The sequence below is a fragment of the Carassius carassius genome, chromosome 30 (genome assembly GCF_963082965.1).
Source record: "Carassius carassius chromosome 30, fCarCar2.1, whole genome shotgun sequence".
Classification (NCBI taxonomy): Eukaryota; Metazoa; Chordata; class Actinopteri; order Cypriniformes; family Cyprinidae; genus Carassius; species Carassius carassius.
The window spans coordinates 14,497,464-14,521,494 of record NC_081784.1 but is presented as its reverse complement, the minus strand read 5'-3'; the positions used below and the strand labels follow the sequence as shown (position 1 = coordinate 14,521,494).

The 24,031-nt window shown below is 36.9% G+C and overlaps 1 protein-coding gene across 2 annotated transcripts; it reads left to right on the top strand.

Moving 5' to 3' along the window:
• The first annotated feature begins 573 nt into the window (after positions 1-573).
• Positions 574-23,884, top strand: LOC132110701 (collagen alpha-1(XVII) chain-like). 2 transcript variants are annotated; one of them, XM_059517534.1, is made up of 57 exons: positions 574-708; positions 1,800-1,860; positions 2,072-2,122; positions 2,320-2,427; positions 2,567-2,779; positions 2,897-2,944; positions 3,174-3,200; positions 3,888-3,935; positions 5,045-5,185; positions 5,403-5,576; positions 5,803-5,874; positions 5,980-6,054; positions 6,941-7,015; positions 7,119-7,271; positions 8,340-8,429; positions 8,556-8,600; positions 8,701-8,862; positions 9,038-9,277; positions 9,417-9,467; positions 9,589-9,615; positions 9,716-9,742; positions 9,858-9,920; positions 10,264-10,368; positions 10,534-10,587; positions 10,749-10,766; positions 10,883-10,936; positions 11,028-11,063; positions 11,158-11,193; positions 11,293-11,355; positions 12,279-12,314; positions 12,424-12,495; positions 12,591-12,617; positions 12,738-12,773; positions 12,928-12,963; positions 13,046-13,126; positions 13,319-13,354; positions 13,469-13,552; positions 13,637-13,714; positions 13,924-13,974; positions 14,115-14,177; positions 14,270-14,329; positions 18,739-18,765; positions 18,880-18,924; positions 19,183-19,260; positions 19,342-19,389; positions 19,622-19,759; positions 19,841-19,948; positions 20,035-20,142; positions 20,237-20,353; positions 20,438-20,533; positions 20,629-20,772; positions 20,870-21,010; positions 21,237-21,422; positions 22,665-22,826; positions 22,932-23,012; positions 23,131-23,211; positions 23,412-23,884. In XM_059517534.1, the coding sequence occupies exons 2-57, from the start codon at positions 1,806-1,808 to the stop codon at positions 23,453-23,455; spliced, it is 4,575 nt and encodes a 1,524-aa protein (XP_059373517.1). In that variant the 5' UTR covers positions 574-708; positions 1,800-1,805; the 3' UTR covers positions 23,456-23,884. The 2 variants fall into 2 exon arrangements, with proteins under 2 accessions (XP_059373517.1, XP_059373518.1); XM_059517535.1 differs by lacking the exon at positions 5,980-6,054.
• Positions 23,885-24,031: the final 147 nt, after the last annotated feature.

The window sequence follows — 24,031 nt, the reverse complement described above, 5'->3', positions numbered from 1 at the left end:
AATATGTTCCGCTTTTGTACAAGTCACAGCTTTGTACCTTTTTTCCTTGAGAATGTATATCTGAAATGCAATATGTACGTTGCTCATAAAGCACTTCTGTCGTGTATATTAATAAGAGACAAGCATGAGCCTCCCAAATGTAAGGTAGGCTATGTAATCAAAGTCTTTAATACCTAACTTCTTACATGGAACATTTTTATACAATAGCTTACATAATTTATTTAAAAAATATTTTAGATTAACTGCTTCAAGCTGAACAACATGCATTTTCTGTCATGCTTATGCTGCTATGCCAACAGTAGAAGATCAAACTTTTTTTGTGTGTGTGTGTGTGTGTGTGTGTGTCAGTTCAGGCAAAGTTACTGACACACAGATAATGCATCCAGCCACACCTGTATTCAACTGCACATGTCTTAAAGCTTTAGTTTGCTGCAACATAAAGGATAAAATTGTGTTTCCCGAGGGTATTGTCTTTTTTTTTTAAATCTGTCTGTGTACAGTACCTGCCAAAAGACAGGGGAGTGGCTCGGTATAAAATCCTACCCAGAACTCCTGTGGAGACTTGCCGGCCAAAGAAGAGAGAATATATCAGAAAGAAAACAGCAGAATCAGGTAACAACATTCATACTGCACAGGTGAAGTTCACAGGTGACTGTTAAGTGGACTTTATCTAAAATCCCTTCCTCTTCAGATTATCAAGGATCAAAGGTAATACATTTTATTAATGATTTTGGGTTCTAACCTTTTTTCCTTTAATCACAAAAAAGAGAAAAGAGAAATTAATAGCAATACATTTGTGCTTCAGTTAGGCTATGCAAATATGTTCCTTCTTATTTATTCATAATCGTTGCTTTTTATATGGTGCTATCACCCCACTGCTCTCTTGAAATATTTATTTGTAAATGTGAACAATCAGATTTCTTTGTATTTTGTTTCTGCACCAAAGACTAGAACCCAGACTGAAACAGTAGAAACCAAAACACCTTTGTGATATTAATGATAAATAATTCTGGGTCCATTTCATTAATTATGAGACGTTTTTAATGTTTCCTTGTTGGGTTCAAATCTAAACTGATTCTGTATCCAGGGCTGAAAAGCCCTGCACAGACAATCACCATTATAGCAAATAAAGGCATTTGTCTGTGGGGGACCTTTCGCTGTGTTTAGCTTTTTCATGTATTGTGGTTTGTAGGGAAACAGTAGTTGGTCTTGTGTTTGAAACTGAAGATGTGAGGAGGGTGGGGTGGTGATAAATTGCTTAACTCTCTCCACTGTAAATATGAGATTATAGTTGTACTTGCTAGTCTTTTGTTGGAGCAAAGAATTTTCTTTAGGCAGTATTTTTCATTAAAGTTGAATATTGGTATATGTTTCATGTGTAATTACTTTTTGGATATGGTGTAGAATAGTCTTAGTCCCTTTCTAAAATATTCTTGCCTTGAAATCTGAGGAGAAGCTGCCAGGAAAGAGAAGAAATCCTTTTGTTTATCAGTGTGCATGCATTTAACATTTCTTGTAAAAACGTGTTGCTGTGAGGGACAAAACACGTCATCTTGTAGAAACAAGTTATTCCGCAATTTCATACAGAAATATAACACAAATGAAGTATAATTGACTAAATAAGTTAATGTCTACGCATAATATTTATTGCAGCTCTTCTCATCAAGTAGCTACTATCCCACAGTTCAACTATTATAGAAACGCCTTAAAGCTCTGTTTGAGTAGATCTAGACTGATTCTGCTTTGTTTCACACCAATAATAATTAACGATCTGTAATTCTTTTGCTACGTTTATTTAGTATGGAATGGATGATTTAAGACAGCAACGAAACTATTCAGGAGGAAGTTCAGGAGAGAGAGGTGAGTGTGTTTGATTAGCTTGAGTTTATCAGTTTGCTATGAACCTGAACTCTTTTGTGAAGATCTTTTCATTGTGAAGACCTGGTTCTGTAATGTTACTAAAAAGCTTGATTATTATATTGACGAAGTGGAAAATTTTTATTAAGCTATATCTTTGTGGATTTTAAAGCAAGAACTGTTCACTTTTATAAGACATTTTTTATGAAAACAGGCATCACAGAAACAACAATTTCTACTACTAGAATTACATCTTTACCTCCACGTAAGTTACCTCTGTTCACTTTCCCGTGATCATTTGATTTGTTCTCCCTGTCTGATTTATTCATATTCAATGTCTTCTTCCTCAACTGAATTTTTGTAATATTCCTGCTTGTCAAACTGTGGCTGTAACTTGAGCATCTTTTTCAATATGAGATCAAAGTGGACATTGCTGTAATTGACTGTGTTTTTAACCTGCAGGAGGCTTCAGTGCATCTACCAACAAGGGCATGTCAAGCACCTCTAGGTCTCCTGGCCTGGAGAAGAACATTTTGACTCAGAGCAACAGCAGTCCTTTTTTCTCATCCTGTAAGCCAATCTAACATTATTTTTTAAGAGTTACACAATAATTAGTTTCAGGTTTTATGGTTTTACACTATATATTATATGTTTAATATTTAAAATAAACTCATAAATGGCTAAAACTGTCCCTGCTCCTGTGTCTCAGCATCTGTGGGTATGAGTGCAGGTGGGTTAGGCTCTGGTTCAGGGGAATATCTGGCAGAGGAGACAACTGTGAGCAGGAAGACAGGTGGTTTCTCTGGATCGGGAACAGGGTCGAGGGTGAGATCCAGCTCCACTGATGGCATGAGAAGATTACAAGACTCCCCTTTGTTTGTGGAGAGGAAAAGCAAAACTACTTATTCACGTCGTTATGATGGTTAGTCACAGCTGAGAAAATTTTAATAAACAAATAAATACTTTTTTAAGCATTTGTTTTGTCAGTTCCTCATAATTACACTAGCATGTATTATTATTATTTTTTTAACTTCAACAGAAAGTTCAAGCGACAATTCATCACCAGAAATAAAAAGAAAAGACTATGGTAAGACTCTCAGCTGAAAAAAAATAAAAAACTTTAACATAGTTTATATGATAGAGACAAATGAAGAAATCAGGACCCACACTCATTTATAAACTATCAATGTTTTTAGATTTTTATTGTACAAAAAAACACAAATGGAATTTCAGGATCATCAAATGTTTTGGCACTAGGCCTTCCTCAATAAAAAATGAATAGAAACAAGAAATATCACCTTTTGTTTCAATTGCAGGTTCAAGAGGAAGGAGTCAAAGCAGGGGTGAGATTATTATTTACACTAATGCAGCTAGTGTATGAATTACTTTGCATAGAATAATCATCCTTATTGTCCAACGATATTATGCTTACAATTTTTTTTACTTTGAACACTTTCTCCAAAACCCCGCCCACAAAATTCATTTCCGCAAACCCAAACATGCAGTAATTCACACAGAGTGTTTCTGATTGGCTAAAAATGGTGGGCTGCTCTCCAGACACACCTTTAATTCAGGCCTGTTTGTTTGTCAGAAATATATTACACCACTACTTGATTCTTATTCGTAACCCGAAGCTTTCAGCTGTCTAGAATTTCTGAAAAAATACCATTGTCTATTACAACTCACTGTAAAAGAGAGCTATCGTGGAAAATTGTTCCCTACACAGCTGTGTCCCTGTTCATTTCCTAAGTTTTTTCCTGGTAATTAATAAAATAATTTCCACAAAATTCAATATCTATGGAATTTGAAATGTAGTAGTGGAATAAACTGGAAAGTGTATGGTTAGTCGTCAGTATCAGAAAGTAAACATTGCCATGCTGTGTTCAATGTTTCTAGCACTTCGTGGTTCCTGGACATTACTGATCAGTTACATATTTTAATATATGTGCTAAATGGTGTTGAAATAAGAACGAGATAATTATTAGTTAAAGTGTTTTTTCTCTAGCTCTGTCTTTCTGTGTTTGTTTTAGAGACGGAAATCAGGACCAGGCTACAGAGCGCATCACCCTCCACTAGATGTACGTTATCCCTCTTTCTGTCTAATTCCGTTGTCCTAGAAAATCACATAAATAAAATAAATATAGGTACAGAACTGTGTAGCACTTAACAAAAAATTATTAAACAACTGATACTAATATGATGAGAAATGTTTAAACAGCCCTGTTATAATTTGAGGAAGCAAGTAAACAAATGTAGGCCTACAGCGGGGGATGAATGATGAATAAACATGGATGAACATCCGAGGGCATGTTGGAAGATACAACTACAAGGTTACTGAATGTATAGCATCTCATATAATCTCTCAAGGAGTGTTTCAATCACGGAAAGAGAGCAGCTTGAAAACAGTCACATAACCTTAGAAAATATATTCAGTGTCCATAAACTATTTTAAACTATTGTAATTTTGCTTAAATTTTGCTTTTTTTTTGATTATAATTAAAATTCATAGATATAACTTTACTATAAAAATGGTCGAATATGAACTTGTATATAAATCAACTGGTACTTTTAACCTTAACAATAGGGTTACCCATATAGTTTAGTTTGGAAAAATTGAGAGAAAAATAACATGTACTTAATCACAAGCTTGTTAATTATTGCTGAATAATTCTCACTCCAGGCTGAATGCAAAAGTTGGCAGTCCTGTTTGAAGTAAGCTGAAGTTTTAGGTTTCCTGAACAACATTTACAAAATTCACTGTATGAGTTAATATTAAATCTTTTGCTCCAACCGCTGGTTAATCAGATGATAGAAATAAGAGAAATAACTTCCAATAGACTAGCATTTGATGTTACATTAGGAATGTATAGCTGACGTTGGATAATGTAAAATAATCAGTAATTGTAGGATTTATTCATGCTTTTTTATGTCAGGTTGGAGTTATACACTGACTTTCTCTCATGTTCAATGGACCCCCTGAATTGGTCTTGGCCACCCCATTTATAAAACTCTATCTCCGCCACTGTGTATCTAGTTTTGTGTGTGTGTGTGTGTGTTTTTTCTTAAAGGCTCAAGGAAAAGCTTTATTTAGTTTTGTTTAACACCACAGCAGACAGTAGCATGAGAGAGTGAACAGGAAGGCAAGTTTAGACACGATGTTGTGGCTAATACAGTGCTGTTGCTACAGGGACAGAGCTGGATGATGTGAAGAAGCTGTTGAAGGGATCACGTTCAGCAAGCGTCAGCCCCACACGATCTTCCTCCTCCTCCCCTCTCCCTGTACCTCGCAAGGCCAGAACCTTAGACACCAAGATCTCCACCAAGCAAGGTAAAACTTGGATTTGTAGAGATCAGGCCGTTCACAAATCATGTGTTATTAGTAAGGCTTTTATATAAGTAAAGATTTTGTAGTAGTTGACCACACCTATGGTGTGCAGAACCCATTTATATTCATGCACAAAAATTTCCAAATTCCCCAGCTCATCTGTGCATAGAGATCTTGCATTCAATTCCAAGGCGTTAAGACTTCCTTTAAATTTTTTCAGTCGAGCAATATGACACCACTATTCTTGACGCTGAGCTGGCCTCATACACATGGAACAGCTCCACCCTGCCCTCTACAGTCTCCACTGGTCCTGCTTACGGCTTCCACAGCAGCACCAACAATACATCAACGGGAGCTACTCTTGTTAGCAGCACATCACCATCCTCCTTATCAGGTCTGCAGAGTTGATCACTGATTTACTAAGTTTAGCTGATGATTATGAGAATTTATTCTATTTAAGAGAAGTAATCCTTCTGCATTTTATTAACCAAGTCATCATCAACATCACACTCTTTTTTCTGGTGTTATTATAAATAAAACTGGTAATACACCAAAACATCCAGTTGAAGGCACGGTCTTCCAAAATACATATATAAGCCATGTTTTTTCTTGACTTACAGTGTATGGCTTCCACAACAATTTAGCTCCTGCTAGTGGAGTTCTAACCTCCAGTGGAGTTAACACACAATCAGGTATCCTTTGAGGATATATAATATTAAATAACTGTGATGACATTGATTTAAAAAATGACAGGTTAATAATATTTCTTGTAAGCATGTTTATGTGGTTGTTTTTAGGATATGGTGTCCAGAAGAATTATGTGACAAGTCCCAGCAGCACACTTGGTGTTGGCACAGGCGTCTCCGCTGCAGGTGTTTGTTATATTTACTGTACTCTGCACAACAGAGCTCAACATCAAAAATGGCCCGGGGTCAATGTGAGAGAGGTTCAGGACAGTTGATAGAATCGTCACTTGCTCTGTTGCCCAGTGCTGAATTGTCAAAGTAGTAAACAGTGTTCTGCTGTTTAAATGTCACAATGTTAAAATTGTCTAGAATAGATGGGTAACATAAATAAGGTTTTGTTGAAATTGCAGAGAAGCAGTTAGGATGGAATGAAAATTATCAACAAATCAGTATGAATTTTCAGAGTATTTTATTGTTTTGCAATAAAAGTGTTATAAATCCTAACATTTAATTTAAATCATAAATATAATATTATATAAAAACACTATTGTTCAATGGATAGGGGTTGGTAAGGTATTTTAAAAGAAATCACTTAGGCTGCATTTATTTGATCAAAATACAGTAAAAACAGCAATACTGTGAAATATTATTACAATTTAAATTAAACTGTTTTTTATTTCATTATATTTTTAAATGTTATATAATCATATGACAGCAAATCTGTGTCACATGACCCTTCAGAAAAAGTTCTAATTTGCTGATTTGCTGCTCAAGAAACATTTCTTCTGATTATTGATATATCTTCTGATTATCAATGTTGAAAACTGTTGTGCTGCTTAATATTTTTGTGGAAACTATGATAGATTGCAACAAGGTAAAAGTATTTACTCACACTTTTGGCTAATTTAATGCTTTTGTTTGTTCTGTTTGGGTCAGTAAAAATGTTCTTAGAGCAAGTAAAAATCAGAACTATCTTTAGTTCTCTAAAGAGGTAGACAATGATGCTTTTAAATGGCAAATATATACTTGACATTCAAACATCTTTGTTTATTTGTTATGTGGGCATTTTTAGGATATGGAGTGCAGAAGAACTATTCCTCAAGTCCCAACAGCACACTTGCTGTTAGCACAGGCGTCTCCACTTCAGGTGTTTGTTATACTCACTCAGGAAAAAGATTTATGGCTACTGTAGTTCTCTAAGGTATATTCAGTGTGGCATTATAAACATGAAGCCTTTGTGTCATATTTAGGAACTGGTACAAGGACCCTCAATGAGAATGTGTCAAAGAGATACCTGACACTGGAGAAAGAGAACATTCCAGCGAAGAGAGAAACCGAAGAACTTATCCTGACCAAAGACAGTGGAAAGCAGTTTACCAATAGCACCCCCAATGGGACAGGAGGTAAACACAAGACACTAAGTGTTGTATTTTATGGTGCCCGTGAGAGGACATGGTAGGTTCACTTAGTTTTGTCATGGCCACGAGATATTAATTCGTGGTAACATCTATTAACTCATGGCCGTGAAATAATAATTTGTGGGAACGTGATATGTAGTGACCACGAGATCATTTTGATGAGGTAACGACATGTTTAATGCGTAAACAAACCTGTGTGACCACAGCAACCTGGGATTATCAGAGATGTATTCATTATAATATTTTATTTTGAATTAAGAAAATATTAGATTATTTATTATAGAAAATATTTTATTATTAAATTATTATATTAACCATATGCCTTGGCTACCGGACTTTATTACATACAAGGGAGGGCTCTAGGGTGCTTGATGGGGCTATAACTAGTTTCATTTGTAAATGAAAACACAACAGGCTCATTTATCATTTATCTGACAATTATACCAATAAAGGTTTGACGTGATGTGATGATAAATGAGCGTGCTTTGTTTTCATTTACAAGTGAATCTATTTATTCATTCATTATTATAACAATTATTCATTAAATTTATTATTTATCCATGATAAACTTCATTTGAATGCTGACTTTCACACGTAATAAAGTCATGTAGCCAAGGCAAATGGTTATTAAAATAATTTAATAAAGAAATAATTTCTATAATAAATAATAAAATCATTTTGTAATTCCAAATAAAATATGAATGAATACATCTCTGATAATCCTGGGTTGCTGTGGTCACACAGGTTTGTTTACACATTAAACTTGTGGCCACGAGAAAAACATGTCGTTCCCTCAACATAGCATCTTGAGGCCACGACATAAGGATGTTGTTACTTTATCAAAATGATCTCGTGGCCACGACATAATATGACATTCCCACGAGTTATTATGTCATGGCCACGACAAAACTAAGTGAACCGAACATGTCCTCTCACAGGCACCATAGTATTTGATGCTGCTAAGGGAATTATTTGTGGTGTTTGAATGAATGCAATGACCTACACTAACACTACATTCTGATTAACTGAATATACACAATCTTTGCTTTGAAGGGTCATATTCAGATGTTTCAGTGAAGAAGGAAACTATAACGACCAGCTATTCTGAAAGGGCTCCTGTGAAGTCTAGCTCTGGTGCATTTTGTAAGGGAATTCATTTTCATGTCTCTTGATGTTTATGTTTGATATGAGGGATATTAGATTAAGAGATGTCACTGCTTGTCTCAAAAAATGTAAATATCACAAAACATTTTTTTTACCTCTCCAAAGATGGGTCTACATCAGTGTCAACAAAAGATAAGGCTACTTATGCAGGTAAATCCTTTTATTTGAAAAAAACATAGCACATAATAGAGTATACAGTAATGCTGTAAAACAGTGGCTCACCTGTCTCCTGCTGTGTGTGTCTTGTCAGAGATTCACAAGGCTAAAGTTGTTGATGACGATGACTCTAAGTATGGAGGAGGGGGTCTTTGTGGATGTGGGCCAAACTGCTGTTCCTGGTGGAAGTGGCTGCTGGGGTTTTTGCTCAGTCTTCTGCTGCTCCTCGGCCTTCTGTTTGGACTCATTGCTTTATGTAAGTCTTGTCATTTTAACGAAAGACATGATACATTTATTCACTATTTCTGTTGGAAAACAATTATTGCTAAGACATTTAAAACAGCTTGTAGTTTCGTTTTAACTTTACAACGTAAATATATGCACTATTGCATATTGCCTTCTAATCTGTTGCTAATCTCTTTTCCTTAAAGCTGAGGAGGTAAAGAATCTAAAGTCTCGTGTCAGCACTCTTGAGGAAATATCGTCCTCCATGAAATCCCACACGAGTCGTCTGTCCTCTCCTATTGATGACACTAGCATATATAAAGATGCTGGAAGTAAAGCAGCATTTGTTAATTCACTGGATTCTGCAGTTTATTCAGACAGTTCTGTACTGCAGAGAAATGTACAGCAAATACTGAGAGCAGAGCTGCAGTCTGAAGCCATGAAAGGTACATGAGAACACAGTTCTGCTTAGACACACAAACAAGACCTGCAACTAGACATGTACATTGTTTATAAAATGTTATTCATATATATGCATACATTTAATACAAATAATAATATTAATTTTTGTGTGTGTGTGTCTAGTCTTGCTTGCTTCTTCAGTTAAAACTGAAAGAGGACTTCCAGGGCCTAAAGGTACACCAGATATTCAGTCTTTACTGAACTTTATTCCTACATTCTATGGAGATTTAGTAGTCAATAACCTGCTTTTACATCACTACATCAATCACACATTTGCTTTTTTCACCACTCTTAGGTGACACCGGATCTCCAGGAACGAAGGGTTTGTACAATTTTGTTAATGTGTGAATTAGATGAACTGTTTATATTATATTCTTACAGTCTCAAACATGAAAATGTAAAAATGTATACCTGTTTTTCAGGTGATAACGGTTTTCCAGGCCTACCAGGTAAGAATAATGCTTGATCTTCTTGTAGAGTTAGTTTTAACAGACGTGCAGACTGAAGTCTTAAATTATTTCATTGTTTTTTGTTTTATTTATTTATTTATTTGTTCGTATCTAGGTCCACCAGGAACGCCAGGCCATCCAGGAAGAGAAGGGCAAAAAGGAGACAAAGGAAGTGCAGGTACCTGAAACATGCAATATTTTATTTTGTGGAAAAACATTCACTATCGTCAGTTGTGTGTGGAAATCACAAAGTAAATCAACAATTAACCCAAAAGCCTAAGAGGTTAAGTTTTAGATACAGTCCATAAATGCTGCAGCTGACAGGTGCTAATGCTGTTGCAGTAACAAATACCTTAAAATAAAATCAATGCATAAAATCCAGCTGATTGATTAATCCCTACCTGCATTATATAGATACAGCTCTTCTGTGAACACTTGACTCAGTCCTGTTAATGCTCTTACTAAAAACATCAACATTTTCCAGATGTTGCCTCATCAAAACTTTAAAATGTAAATGACAGGTGAACATGGTCCAGAAGGACCACCGGGTTTCAGGGGAAGAGATGGTCAGCCTGGACCCCGTGGTGAGCCAGGGCCCCCAGGAGCCGGAGAGAAGGGTGAAAGGGGTACAATATTGCATGCTTGGAGAATATCGCTCTTGATAGTGATAGCATTTAATTTGTATTCCATTTAATACAATTTAGGGTTCTCATACACAAGATAAATGTGAAAAAATAAAACTGTTTTGATCTCATTTACAATGTGTCTGTGTATCTGTTTTTTTTCTCCAGGTATTCCTGGATCTCCTGGCTCTCCTGGTCTTGTTGGTCCACCTGGGCCTAAAGGTCAATATATTATAATTCAGTGAAATTAGCTGTACAGAATCATTTGAGATTGGCAAATGAAATGCATGGGCATAAATATATATAAATGTCACATAATCTTTAAGCGGTCATGCAATATTAGCATGTGTTTGATCTGTGTTCTCTTTTTGTTTGTTCAACAGGTGCTAGTGGTTTACATGGTAATCAACTCTTTCTTTACAAAAAATATTTTAGTGCAATTATGTTATTTTTGTGTTATAAATTAATGACATTAACAAAAATATATACATATCTTTTTTTTTTTTTATCTGTGCAGGTGAACAAGGCCCTCAAGGCTTTAGAGGTGAACCAGGTCCTGCCGGGCCTAAAGGTGCGTATCACAATGAAGACTTGGTATGTTTTCAAAAAGCATTATAAGAACAAAATCCTAATGTTTATCGTTTAAAAAAAAATCTTTCCAGGTGAAAGAGGTCTCTCCGGTCCACCTGGAATTAAAGGTTTGTAACCAATTATATGTCAGCCTGAAATACAGTATCCATTTCGTTTGTATAGTCAATGTGAATTCATGTCAAATGATGTATGTTGTATCAGGTGATCATGGTGATAGAGGAGAAAATGGATTGCCAGGTGTGTATGTTTGTACTGAGCCATATCAAAGAACTTTATTCAATTGTGCCATGTTTACAAATGTTTCATTCATTGTTAAATCACTGTACCCTTTGTCAGGTGTTCCTGGTGCTGCAGGAAGACAAGGGCCATCTGGTGAGAAAGGAGCTAAAGGATCAGCAGGTGATTCATCTGTAGGAACAGACAAAAACCTGAGATTTTTGGCTTTTTGCCATTTTATTGTTAGAATAGGGAGAGAACAGACATGTGACAGGCAGAAGAGTGTGGAGGGGGATCCGCAAATTCAAAACTCAGAAAATAGAGTCCAATTCGGGTTGCCTGTATACTATATATAAGCATTATATGCATACAGTTCGACATCAGACAGAGCTACAGTGTATATTTCTAACCATGACGTGTTGGCCATCAACACCAAAAAAAAAAAAAAACAGTTTCAAATAAATGCTGTCATTTGAATTTTCAATTCATGAAAAAAGCTATAAAAAAAATGTATCCCAGAAATATGAAGCAGCATGACTGTTTTCAACACTGATAATAATAAGAAATGTTTCTTGACCACCAAATCAGCATATAAGAATGACTTCAGATGGGACACTGAAGACTGGAGTAATGGCTGCTGAACATTTCCTTTTCCATTACAGGAAAAAATTACCTGTTAAAATGTTATAAAATAGAATATAGCTTTTTTTTATTGTAATAAGTTTTCACAATATTTTTGTATTTATATTTTGATGATGCAGTCTTGGCGAGCATAAGATACTTCCTTCAAAATCATTAAAAAATCTTACCGACCCCAACCATTTGAATGTTAGTGTAAATAAAAAAGATCTAAACAGATGGTAAATGGACAGAAATTTGTGAAATGTTTGTGCCATTCATTTGTTTGATGCTATTTTTTTTAAAACAATATCACTAAATAATATTACTATATTATATATTCCGAGACTGGATTGCGTAGTTACTTAATTTGGCAGTGGATGCATGGAATCTATTAAATTTCTATTATTATCAGGACTTCTTTAATGCAAATATTGAATTGGTATAAAAAGAAGTCCCCTCTGAGTAATTTTGTCATTTCATTCTAGGGCCTCAAGGATCTGATGGTGAAAAGGGCCAACGAGGTAAGTGGCATTTTAAGATTTGATTATTCCAAACCATTTTTTTTTACCTATATCTGCATCTTTATTTTAATCTTTGTCTGCATTCTGTGTCATTTTTGTTCATATCTAGGTGAACCAGGCTCAATTGGCTTACCAGGAATCAGAGGACCATCAGGGCCACCCGGCGATCCTGGGCAACCAGGTATAAAAGCATGTAGAAAAACATGATCCTCATTTTGAGAAAATGATCTCAAGCTGCATGTTATTGATTTTTTTCTACTGTCTATTTTACAACAGGAACTCCAGGGATTCAAGGACCTCCAGGTAACCTGTCACTTGAACTGCATTCTTTTCTCTACCTGATTTATATGTTACATTTTTATGGAGTTTTTTACAGTTTATCTGAACTATGTATGAAGGTATGTTTGCTGTCTTTTCTTATAGGACTACCTGGCAATCCTGGTCAGCCTGGTACTAAAGGTGCTGTGTGTTTTAGTAAAATAAACTACAGGATCTATGCTTAGCTGCTTTTTGAAGTTTTTAGCTATATATTTTGTCTTATTTTTGGATGTTAGAATCATGTGTGCAACCGTGTCTATAAATGTCTAAATAATTGATCTGAAAATGTTCACAGGTGAGACTGGTGAGGCTGGAAGAGTTATCAATGCAGGTAAGACTACATGAAGTACTAAAACACGTTTAACCGTTCACTGCGCAGTGATGTGAACTTACTGAGAGTTTTAATTTTGCAGCAGGTTCTAGCTCAGTGGCTATCCCAGGACCACCTGGGAGCCCTGGTCCTCCTGGCCCACCTGGATCTCCAGGACTCTCAGGTATGTTCATAATCTTCATAGTGTTAGAAACACAGATTACAAATCCAGCCAACTCAAAACACCTATCTCCCATTTACTAGTAAATACACTGTGCCAGGAATGTTGCATTATTTAATAATCATAACTTTAACTAATTACACTGTTTGGGTACAACAGTATATTTATAATTGTATAAATGTCTTGTGATGCTAGGTCCCGTTGGCCCTGCTGGACTTCCTGGTCATCCTGGTAAATCATTATTTTTCATCTGGTGTTGCTGTGTAATATTGTATATTAGTAGAATATAAATTATATCCAAATGACCTTCCGTGCATCCATCCATCCACCTTGATTTTTGTGCAGGTCCTAAAGGTGATAAGGGAGATCAAGGAGAACCAGGTGTTGTTGTTAACACTGGTGAGACTTTGGTTGCAACGCGAGCAGAAAGTGAGTCAGAAAGTGAGATCTAATTTGAACAATAGTGACTTATAGAAATGCATTAATATACACTTGTATTTCTGACATTTTTAGGACAGTATGGTGCCACACATGTTGGTGTTACTGGACCACCTGGACCTCCTGGTCCCCCAGGGCCTCCTGGACGTCCAGGTACAATAACATTATCCATGAAAGGTTTCAGGATCAACATCTGTTGAATATTTGATGTTTTGCCACATACATTGTCTTTTAAATGTGAAATTCAAGAGTTTTTCAAGAGTTTATTATTATTATTCAGCTTTATATATGACAAAATAAAATTAACTTTTAGAGTGGATTATATTTGAATGCATTTTTAATGCAATTTTTTCACCCTATAGGTGATTCTAGGCCAGGTCCACCAGGACCACCTGGTGAACCGGGTGCACAAGGTAAGATGAACTAAATGAGTAGTTTACACAAAAAAGTAAATCTTTGATAAATCTTTATTCATTTTGGCCGCACATCAACTCATATTCATACCTGCCTATTGTGGCATACTCTTCTCAACTCTTTTGTTACTGTCTCTTAGGATATGGCAGACCTGGTCCTAAAGGAGACCAGGGAGAACCAGGAAACTTTGTGCCTAATTCAGGTTTGATCACAACATATATCTAGTATTATATATTGTTCTAAGGATGTTGTGGTTTTTTAAGTCTCACAATTTTACAAATGCTGCCTGCACAGGAACATTTTTTGCCGGACCACCTGGGCCACCAGGACCCCAAGGGCCTAAGGGAGTGACAGGTTAGTCTTACCCAGAACCAGGGGCGGAGCCAGGGGATAGCCACCCCTTTGGCCACCCCACTCAAAACTGCTCAAAACTTGTCCCTTTTTTTTGTTACCAAGAAATGCATTTATTAAGATGCGGAACACCGTATCTCTCTTTATGACTACATCAAACGGGAGAATTTTCAGAAGAGCACGATCAGCTTCATCTCAGCGTCAGACGCGAGTCAAACGAGCACGGAAAAGCTACAGCAGCCAAATCAGCTTAAGTAGAACAACTGTGAACTTCGGTCTAATTAAATGTTGTTAGACTAGCCTATATGTCAGTAAAACACACTTTCCTGTCCCATTAGCTGTTTTACTTTGCTCACGGCGCATACTCTTCAACAGTATGCAGATATGTTGCGCACGCTCTATCACTTCATCATAAATAACCCGCACAAGAAATATGAGCATACCCAGTTCTGTCGTCAGTCATGCAATCTCCAAAAAGATGATCAAAGCTGCAAACTTTGCATGTATACGCAGCATGCATGAACGTCGCTCAAATGCATGTACTAAAATATATTCTATAATTCGAGAATACCTAAGGCACAAACTGATATGTATTTTTATTTGTAATTTAATGCATAGATAAATGTGAGCACTGTGCACTTCTACTAGTATAAGTCTACTGTGTTCACATTTATTTGTGCATTAAATTACAAATTTTACAAATCTAGTAGAACATATATGAAAATGAAAATTGAAATGCATAAAATAACAAATTTTATATCCTGCCATTTATTTCTACTGTTGACTACCAGCCATTTTCACATCTTTCTGCATGTCTCATCAATTATATGCAATATTGGAGAGCTAGCATTTGGGAGTTTTGAGAAGTTGAATGAGGCCATCCTTAAAAATATTCTTGTTTGCCGTAACCCGACCGACCCTGTCAATTTAGGACTGACTCAAATTTTTTTGTTTTGTTTGTTTGTTTGTTTTTTGCTTTTAGTCCGACCGATTTGCCGGTTGTACATTCGCGTTAAGACCGACCAATTTTTTTTTACTCTTCAAACAACTAATACAAAAACAATAAAATAATATTAATTATATTTTACTAAGTATTGTAAATATATAAATTGCCTAGCCATACATACACACAAAAGCTACGTTCTTTCTTTAAAAAAAACCGTGACGTCATCTATGTTTACACGGATGTCACACGATGGCCGGTGCGTTCGCTTCATCTCATTCACTGTCAGAGTCAACGGTTCGCGCTTGGTAATGATGGCTGCGGCTGAAGTAAACAAAATGTTCGCGGTCACTGTTCAAAGTCATACCTGTTCGGGCACCATAATAAATCTACAAAAATTCATTAAAACACCTCGACACCACTTCAACTTGGCACGAAGTTCTGGAAAAACTTTGCCCAGATCTTTTCCCATCCCTTCTCCCATCTAGTCTAAAACCTTGACCGTGTTGACTGTCACGTTATGTTCGAAAATCTATTGCACGAATCAACCAACACAAGTTACTAAAACGAAAATGGAAAATTGATTTTAACGACGTTCTCTCGGAGCGTCGTTTTTTTTGAACGCGTCACACAGCAGCTGCAGCTTAGGACACACGCATAACAGCAAATAATACTTCTGTTTCAATGTTTCTCTTTTTACAACAGAAATGTGAAGTCTCATGCATACAGATACAGATTCGGGCTAGAATCGCTATATGCGATTTGTTGTTTTTGACATTGTTAATCCGCAGTAAATGTTGTGCATTATGGCAGTCCACTCTGCTTACTGTTTTTCGAGAATGTTGCACTCCTGTTTGTCATTGTGCATGTAACTTCACGCCAATAAATCCTCAGAAATATTGGTCTTTACTAATATATTGAATCTTTACATTCGTTCTGCCTGTTGTCCGTGGATTTACCAATATTTGGTGTTATTTGCTGTATAAAATGCATCTAGACATGCATAATCGATTTTACAATCGATTCAATGAACACTTGTCTCTCAAATCAAACAGGATTTTTTTTTTCACAAAAGTGACAACCCAAGAAAGCAAAGTAAACGGTCTCTCATTTGTACAGTCGTGGCCAAAAGTTTTGACAATTACATAAATATTGGAAATTGGAAAAGTTGCTGCTTAAGTTTTTATAATAGCAATTTGCATATACTCCAGAATGTTATGAAGAGTGATCAGATGAATTGCATAGTCCTTCTTTGCCATGAAAATTAACTTAATCCCAAAAAAACCTTTTCACTGCATTTCATTGCTGTCATTAAAGGACCTGCTGAGATCATTTCAGTAATCGTCTTGTTAACTCAGGTGAGAATGTTGATGAGCACAAGGCTGGAGATCATTATGTCAGGATGATTGGGTTAGAATGGCAGACTTGACATGTTAAAAGGAGAGTGATGCTTGAAATCATTGTTCTTCCATTGTTAACCATGGTGACCTGCAAAGAAACGCGTGCAGCCATCATTGCGTTGCATAAAAATGGCTTCACAGGCAAGGATATTGTGGCTACTAAGATTGCACCTAAATCAATAATTTATATGATCATCAAGAACTTCAAGGAAAGAGGTTCAATTCTTGTAAAGAAGGCTTCAGGGCGTCCAAGAAAGTCCAGCAAGCGCCAGGATCATCTCCTAATTCAGCTGCGGGATCGGAGTGCCACCAGTGCAGAGCTTGCTCAGGAATGGCAGCAGGCAGGTGTGAGCGCATCTGCACGCACAGTGAGGCGAAGACTTTTGGAAGATGGCCTGGTGTCAAGAAGGGCAGCAAAGAAGCCACTTCTCTCCAAAAAAAACATCAGGGACAGATTGATCTTCTGCAGAAAGTATAGTGAATGAACTGCTGAGGACTGGGGCAAAGTCATATTCTCCGATGAAGCCCCTTTCCAATTGTTTGGGGCATCTGGAAAAAGGCTTGTCCGGAGAAGAAAAGGTGAGCGCTACCATCAGTCCTGTGTCATGCCAACAGTAAAGCATCCTGACACCATTCATGTGTGGGGTTGCTTCTCATCCAAGGGAGTGGGCTCACTCACAATTCTGCCCAAAAACACAGCCATGAATAAAGAATGGTACCAAAACACCCTCCAACAGCAACTTCTTCCAACAATCCAACAACAGTTTGGTGAAGAACAATGTATTTTCCAGCACGATGGAGCACCGTGCCATAAGGCAAAAGTGATAACTAAGTGGCTCGGGGACCAGAATGTTGAAATTTTGGGTCCATGGCCTGGAAACTCCCCAGATCTTAATCCCATTGAGAACTTGTGGTCAATCCTCAAGAGGTGGGTGGACAAACAAAAACCCACTAATTCTGACAAACTCCAAGAAGTGATTATGAAAGAATGGGTTGCTATCAGTCAGGATTTGGCCCAGAAGTTGATTGAGAGCATGCCCAGTCGAATTGCAGAGGTCCTGAAAAAGAAGGGCCAACACTGCAAATACTGACTCTTTGCATAAATGTCATGTATTTGTTGATAAAAGCCTTTGAAACATATGAAGTGCTTGTAATTATATTTCAGTACATCACAGAAACAACTGAAACAAAGATCCAAAAGCAGTTTAGCAGCAAACTTTTTGAAAACTAATATTTATGTAATTCTCAAAACTTTTGGCCACGACTGTAGGTTGCATTGACACCTAGCGGTGGATCCTAGTAAAACAGTATACTATATAAAACAGTAAACAATATTTTTTTTTCTTCTCACCTGAAATTCATGCAATAAACATGTTTTTGACAAAGATTTCAATTTGTTTGTGGTCTATATAGCCTGCATCAAAATGAGGTTTGCAATGATGCGCCCGAAGGCACGGGTTGAAGACACAGTCAATGACGTCACACTATGCTAATTTGTTTAAATTCATACCTACGTAATCACCATCGCCAAAATTGTACTTGTTTTAACATTGAAACTTGAAAAAAAAAATATAGACCTACCTACCGACCCTTTTTTTATTTTTACTGTTACTGCAAACCAAAATATTTTTAAGGATGGCCTGAGCAATAAAGCTATAGTGAGCCCCTTGTAAAATACCTGTAGGTGAGGAATAATACAAAAATTGTCATATTCACTCAGTATTACTTGATCTAATTCACAAATCTCAATTACAGTTTAGTAGAAATTAATTGTACTTAGTTGTGTTTCTGGAACGAAAACAGTCCAGTACATTATAGTCAAACACATTTTTATATTGAAATAATGAAGATTCCTGTGCCACCCCAGACTGGTTGCTGGCCCCTCCCTGGCCACCCCTATGAAAACGTCCTGGCTCCGCCACTGCCCAGAACTAATGTTTAGTTGATTCTACTTATTGATACCTTTAGTCCAACCTATCACCAGTGAAGGCACTATGAAAATGTGATGTCTGAAAGTAGAATATTTAACTTTGATCAGATATCTAATGATACATTTATTTAAATTTCAGGTGCCCAAGGTCCAAGAGGATACCAAGGTGAGGCTCTCTTCACCAGCCAACACTTCATATTGGTCGACAATAATTGATAACAGTAAAACACGTTTATTTGCTTTATGCTTTATTTATCATATGTGACTTTTTTATTTTTAGGGGAACCAGGTCAACCTGGCCTTCCAGGGAGTCCCGGTAGAGTTAGTACGTTTTTTTTGTTTGTTTGTTTTTTAACACATTCATTAACATTGTGACACTTAAAGCAACAGATCTGGTTAAAAATTAGTTTTGATTATGTTTTGTTTGCCTTTGTTTAGTTTATGTTTATTAGTTTTTGGCACTTAGACCATATAATACTTAATGTGCTGTTAATTAAAATATTGTGAAGAGATTATACATTTTTCAGTGTTCATAAAACAATAAATAGTATGGAATTAATTATTTGTTTTTTACTCTATATAGTCTCTGAGTATGGTGTGGCTCAAGGTCAACCAGGTCCACCAGGACCTCCTGGACCACCTGGACGAGATGGTCTTAAAGGTAAAAACCTTGACTAACGATGGGGAGACATTGTATTCCATTATATTACTATCTACAGTAATCTTTAAAATAATCTCCCAGGGGATCCTGGAGTACCAGGTACATCAGCATTCCAAGGAGAATCAAGAGGTAAGTATTAATGTTTTACTGTATGTGTTCACCCAAAAATTGCAACCCTCATCCCAAATCTATAAGACCTTAGTTCATCTTTTGTTCAACACAATTTTTTTTTCCATGTTCTCTAATCCTATAATTTTTGGGGTGAACTAAATCTTTAATGTAGCCCCATATTAGACGATCAAAAGAGGTTCCCAAAGCAAAACAGTACCATAACTCTTGTGCCACTTCTTGTTGCCGTCAGTATCAGGAGCAGTTGCAGTCGGGCCACAAGGGCGGACTGGTCCTCCAGGACCTCCTGGTCCACCCGGTCCTCCAGGTCATTCTGGGGGATCCCATTCTGCGGCAGACTATCGTCATTACATCATGGAGTATATGCAGAGTGAGTACCTGTTCATTTGAATTATCACACAGCTGCTCCTGAAGGTCATTTTCACATGAATGTGTGACATCCTTTCCACAGGTGACAGCATGAGGCAACATTTGTCTGGTATTCAGGGCCCACCTGGTCCACCTGGGCTTTCAGTGTCTGTAGAGGATGTGGCATCTCGGGTTATCGCTTACATTCGGCGTACGTTATGATCAGCTGAGTAATGTTTTATGAATGTCTCTGCATCATGCTGCATTTGTGGTAAAAAAAATATCATTTTGATTCAGGCTCTGGAATTAGTGGTAACAGTATTAGCCAAGGTCCTCAAGGACCTCCAGGACCTCCTGGCCCACCTGGAAGTATAAGTGCTGACTACATCATTTCCCTTTTACAGAGTGAGTAAACCATGTCAGACCCACTTGTGTATACTGTAAATAGCCTTTTGAATCTTGAATCTGAGAGTTGACCCAGTGACTTTCTTATGCTCAGGAGAAGATGTGAGGCGTTATGTGATTGGCCCTCCAGGACCTCCGGGTTCACCTGGGATTAGTGCTAGTACCTTTAATGCACAGGAAGTGGCAAACTATGCCATCAGAATGATGAATGGTGTGTCTTTAATCTGAATCTTATTTTGAAGCTGCAATAGATTGAATTCTGTCGTTCTTATGGTATTTGTGAATTTGTGTTTAGAGCAAGGAATGACAAGCAGAAGTGGACCACCAGGCCCCCCCGGCCCACCCGGCCAGCCAGGTGCTTCCTACAGTGACATAACCGCTCTGCTTCAGAGTATGTGTTTCTGTTCAAAATGATTTGTAATGTTTTGTTTGAGAACATGTAAAGGGTTTCCTTTCCTCATATTCCACTTTGAATTTTGTTTGAAGGGTCAGGGCTTAGTGGAAGCGTTGGACGTCCTGGGCCCCCTGGTCCTCAAGGAATACAGGGACCCCCTGGTCCACCTGGCATCCCAGGAGGCTCCTCTGTGGTCACAGGTTACAAACTTGAGGAAATCCAGCTCTACCTACAGAGTGAGTCCTCTCATGAGCGTTATTGTACTGTCTAATACAAAAAACTCTAATACAAAAGTTTAGTAAAAAACTCATTATATGATTCTCTATTATTTAGATTCTGGTTTTAGGGGACCTCCAGGCCTACCTGGTCCACCAGGTCCCCAGGGTCCTCCAGGAGACACTAGTGGCCTTGTATCATATTCAGGATCTTCTGCACGAGAACAGATCCGTGCTGAGCTCCATGACTACCTAAACAGTGAGTGTCACTCACCACACACACTCTAATCTGGAAACTGACTCCCCAGTGTAACTTTATAACGGTGGACATTGACTGATTTTTAACAAGTGATCTCATGCCATTCTACATTCTCAAAGTTGAATGCATGATTTTAATTTGTCTGTGTCCTAGATTTGTCTGACCAATTTCTGGAAACACTCTGTGGTTGATTGCCGCATCAATAAATAGTCTCTTATTTTTTCAGGTGACACTATGAGGCGCTACGTTCACGGTCCCCCTGGGCCCCCCGGACTTCCTGGTCAGAAGGGTGAACGTGGTGAACCTGGACACAGTTATCACAATGCTAGAAGCCAACACCGCTATGGCTCTGAGATCAGTGAACCGGTAGACTACTCCAATGTCGCACTCAAAGTGACTGATTACATTAAGAGTAAGTACAGTTTCATTCAAGCCCACGCACCAGAGTTATATTCATAATAAAGCAGTAAAATTAACTTAATGCACTTGCAATGCAGCAAAAGAACAGTTATAGTCTTAGGTATGCTCTTGGTTTGGTTTCCTTAACAAGTTAAAGTGAGCCTCTAAAAACATTAATTTAACCATTTTTTCCTATACTCTAAGTAGGTACTTCTTTTAAGAAAGTAATTATGTCACGTTGAAAAAGTATGTTCTATATAGTATAAATGTATTCTGGACTAAATACATTAAACTTTCTTTATTTACTGTATAGGCATTACATAATTTAAAGATTTAAGGGTATTTATTGAAATAAAGAAAAATAAAGAACAGTAGAAAACTAGAATTTATATTAAATAATACATTTTACTATGCAGAAAACAGCTATGGTAATGTTTTCTGCCTTTTCACATTTCGTTATAAATTATATGAATCACAATAGGTTGTATTTTCAATTCAAAAATGAGAAATTTGACAAAGTTGTTGAGTTAGGATAACTGAATATTACTGATGATCGTTTAACAGTTTTAGCATAAAATAGTTACATTAAATGTACTTATGTTAAAACAGTTAAAACAAAAGCACTGCTCTGGAATTCAAGCTTGACTTCTGTGACTTTTGTAATTGTTTTACGAGTACTGTGACATTAGTCATTCACATACTGTTCTTTAGTCAACTATATACCCAGTGGGTAAATGATGTAAAAAAGAAATCAAATTGACGGAAAAAAAAAAACTGAGTCACATATTGAATTTGAATTGAATTGATTTGACATAAATTAAATGTCAAACATATTGGCAAACATATACATTAAACCAATTTGAATGTGCGATTAACCTCCCGTTTTCACCCAAGTACCACAGGAAGAAATTTTATTTAAAATTGTTACAGCATCTTGACTAAAACTTTACGTCAAATTGTTATCAAAGTGCCCACTGGGTCAAAGACTATAAAAATACTTTAAAGGGACTTTGGGTTGTAGGGGAATATGCATATTTGGATGCAGCCATGATCTTTTTGAGTGAGTCATTGAGTCATTCACCTAATCGATCAATTTGTTCTAAAACACTGACTCATTTAGGAACAAAACACTACTAATTGTGTGTTTGTGTGATTCTTCTTTGGCTTTGTTTGGTACTGAGTATCTGGCAGTGTTGACAGAAGGTCAGTCCATCACAGTGTTTATAAGAAAATCCATCTTGCTTGTTTCCTTTAGATCAAGGTATACTGCAGGACCTGACAGAGGGATACTGGAGAACACAAGCAGGAAGGATCCAAGGACCCACTGGGCCTCCCGGTCCTCCCGGCCCACCCGGGTACAGCCGTGTGATTGCTGCCTACGGAAATGTGACGGCTGACTTAATGGACTTCTTTAGAAGTTAGTGTCCACTTTTTACTCACATACTTTATCACATACTGATTACATATTTAATCAGCATATTTGTCTTGTATCATTATTCCTAAACATTATTTATCTTTTCAGCATATGGGACCATCCCAGGGCCTCCTGGCAGGCAAGGACCCAAAGGAGACCGAGGATACCCTGGACCTAAAGGAGAAAAAGGTACCATTCATAATAAGTCATATAGCCCTACTGGACAAGGAATCAAGAACTGAAGTGCTGCCTGCTTGAAGTCAAATCAAAGCGACGAGCTGTGAATATACTTGTATTTGATCCACAGGGGAAACGGGGAGCTCGGGGATACCTGGCCTTCCGGGACAAAGAGGACCAGAGGGACCAAGGGGAGAAAAGGGTGAAAAAGGTTAGAAAACGATATATCAGTTGTAGTATACTTGGCTTCTCATCTTATACTGTATCCTAGCATAAAATGTTATAATATTCAAGGTTTTTATGTTTTCATCATCATCAACTAATATCTAAAAATCATCAAATAATGACGTATTTTAAGGGAGCGCTGGATCCAGAAGTCAGTCTGACATGTATCTTCATATTCAACTTTAGGTGATTTCCAGACTGGTAGATGGATTCGGACCAATGGTGTGTAAGGACACCCTCATTTGCAGCAGCACACTTTTGTGGATGCAGTGACATTGTAAAGAAACAATACACATCTTTAAGAAGATAAATTCATAAACTAGCCTCTTTTTATGAAGTAACAGCTCAGATGCTTGTTTGGGTTCTATTTTATCACAGTGTACAGTTTTATAAACAACAAATGCATGAAATATTATAATCCATACATTCCAAACAATTTTCAGCTTTATAAGCATGGGTTTAAGACATCAGTCTTAGTTTTCATTATCTAACATTGAATATAGCACTTGAAAGGTACTTTTTTTTTACCCCTTGTGGGCGTTTTTATTTTTTGTATTTTTATTTTTGTATTGTATGAATCTTGTCTAGGGTGATGTTTTGCATTGTAAATGCAAAAAAAAAAAAATCAAAATGTAACATGAAATATTAAACAAAACAAAGAGATCTTAAGCACTTGATTTTTTAAACCATGTGCTAGGAGTCATAATTTTTAAGTAAAAAGCAACTGAATATTTAAAAAAGAATAGAATATGATTTCGATAGTAGTTTTATAGTTTCAACACAGAACTACAAAAAAAAAAACCACA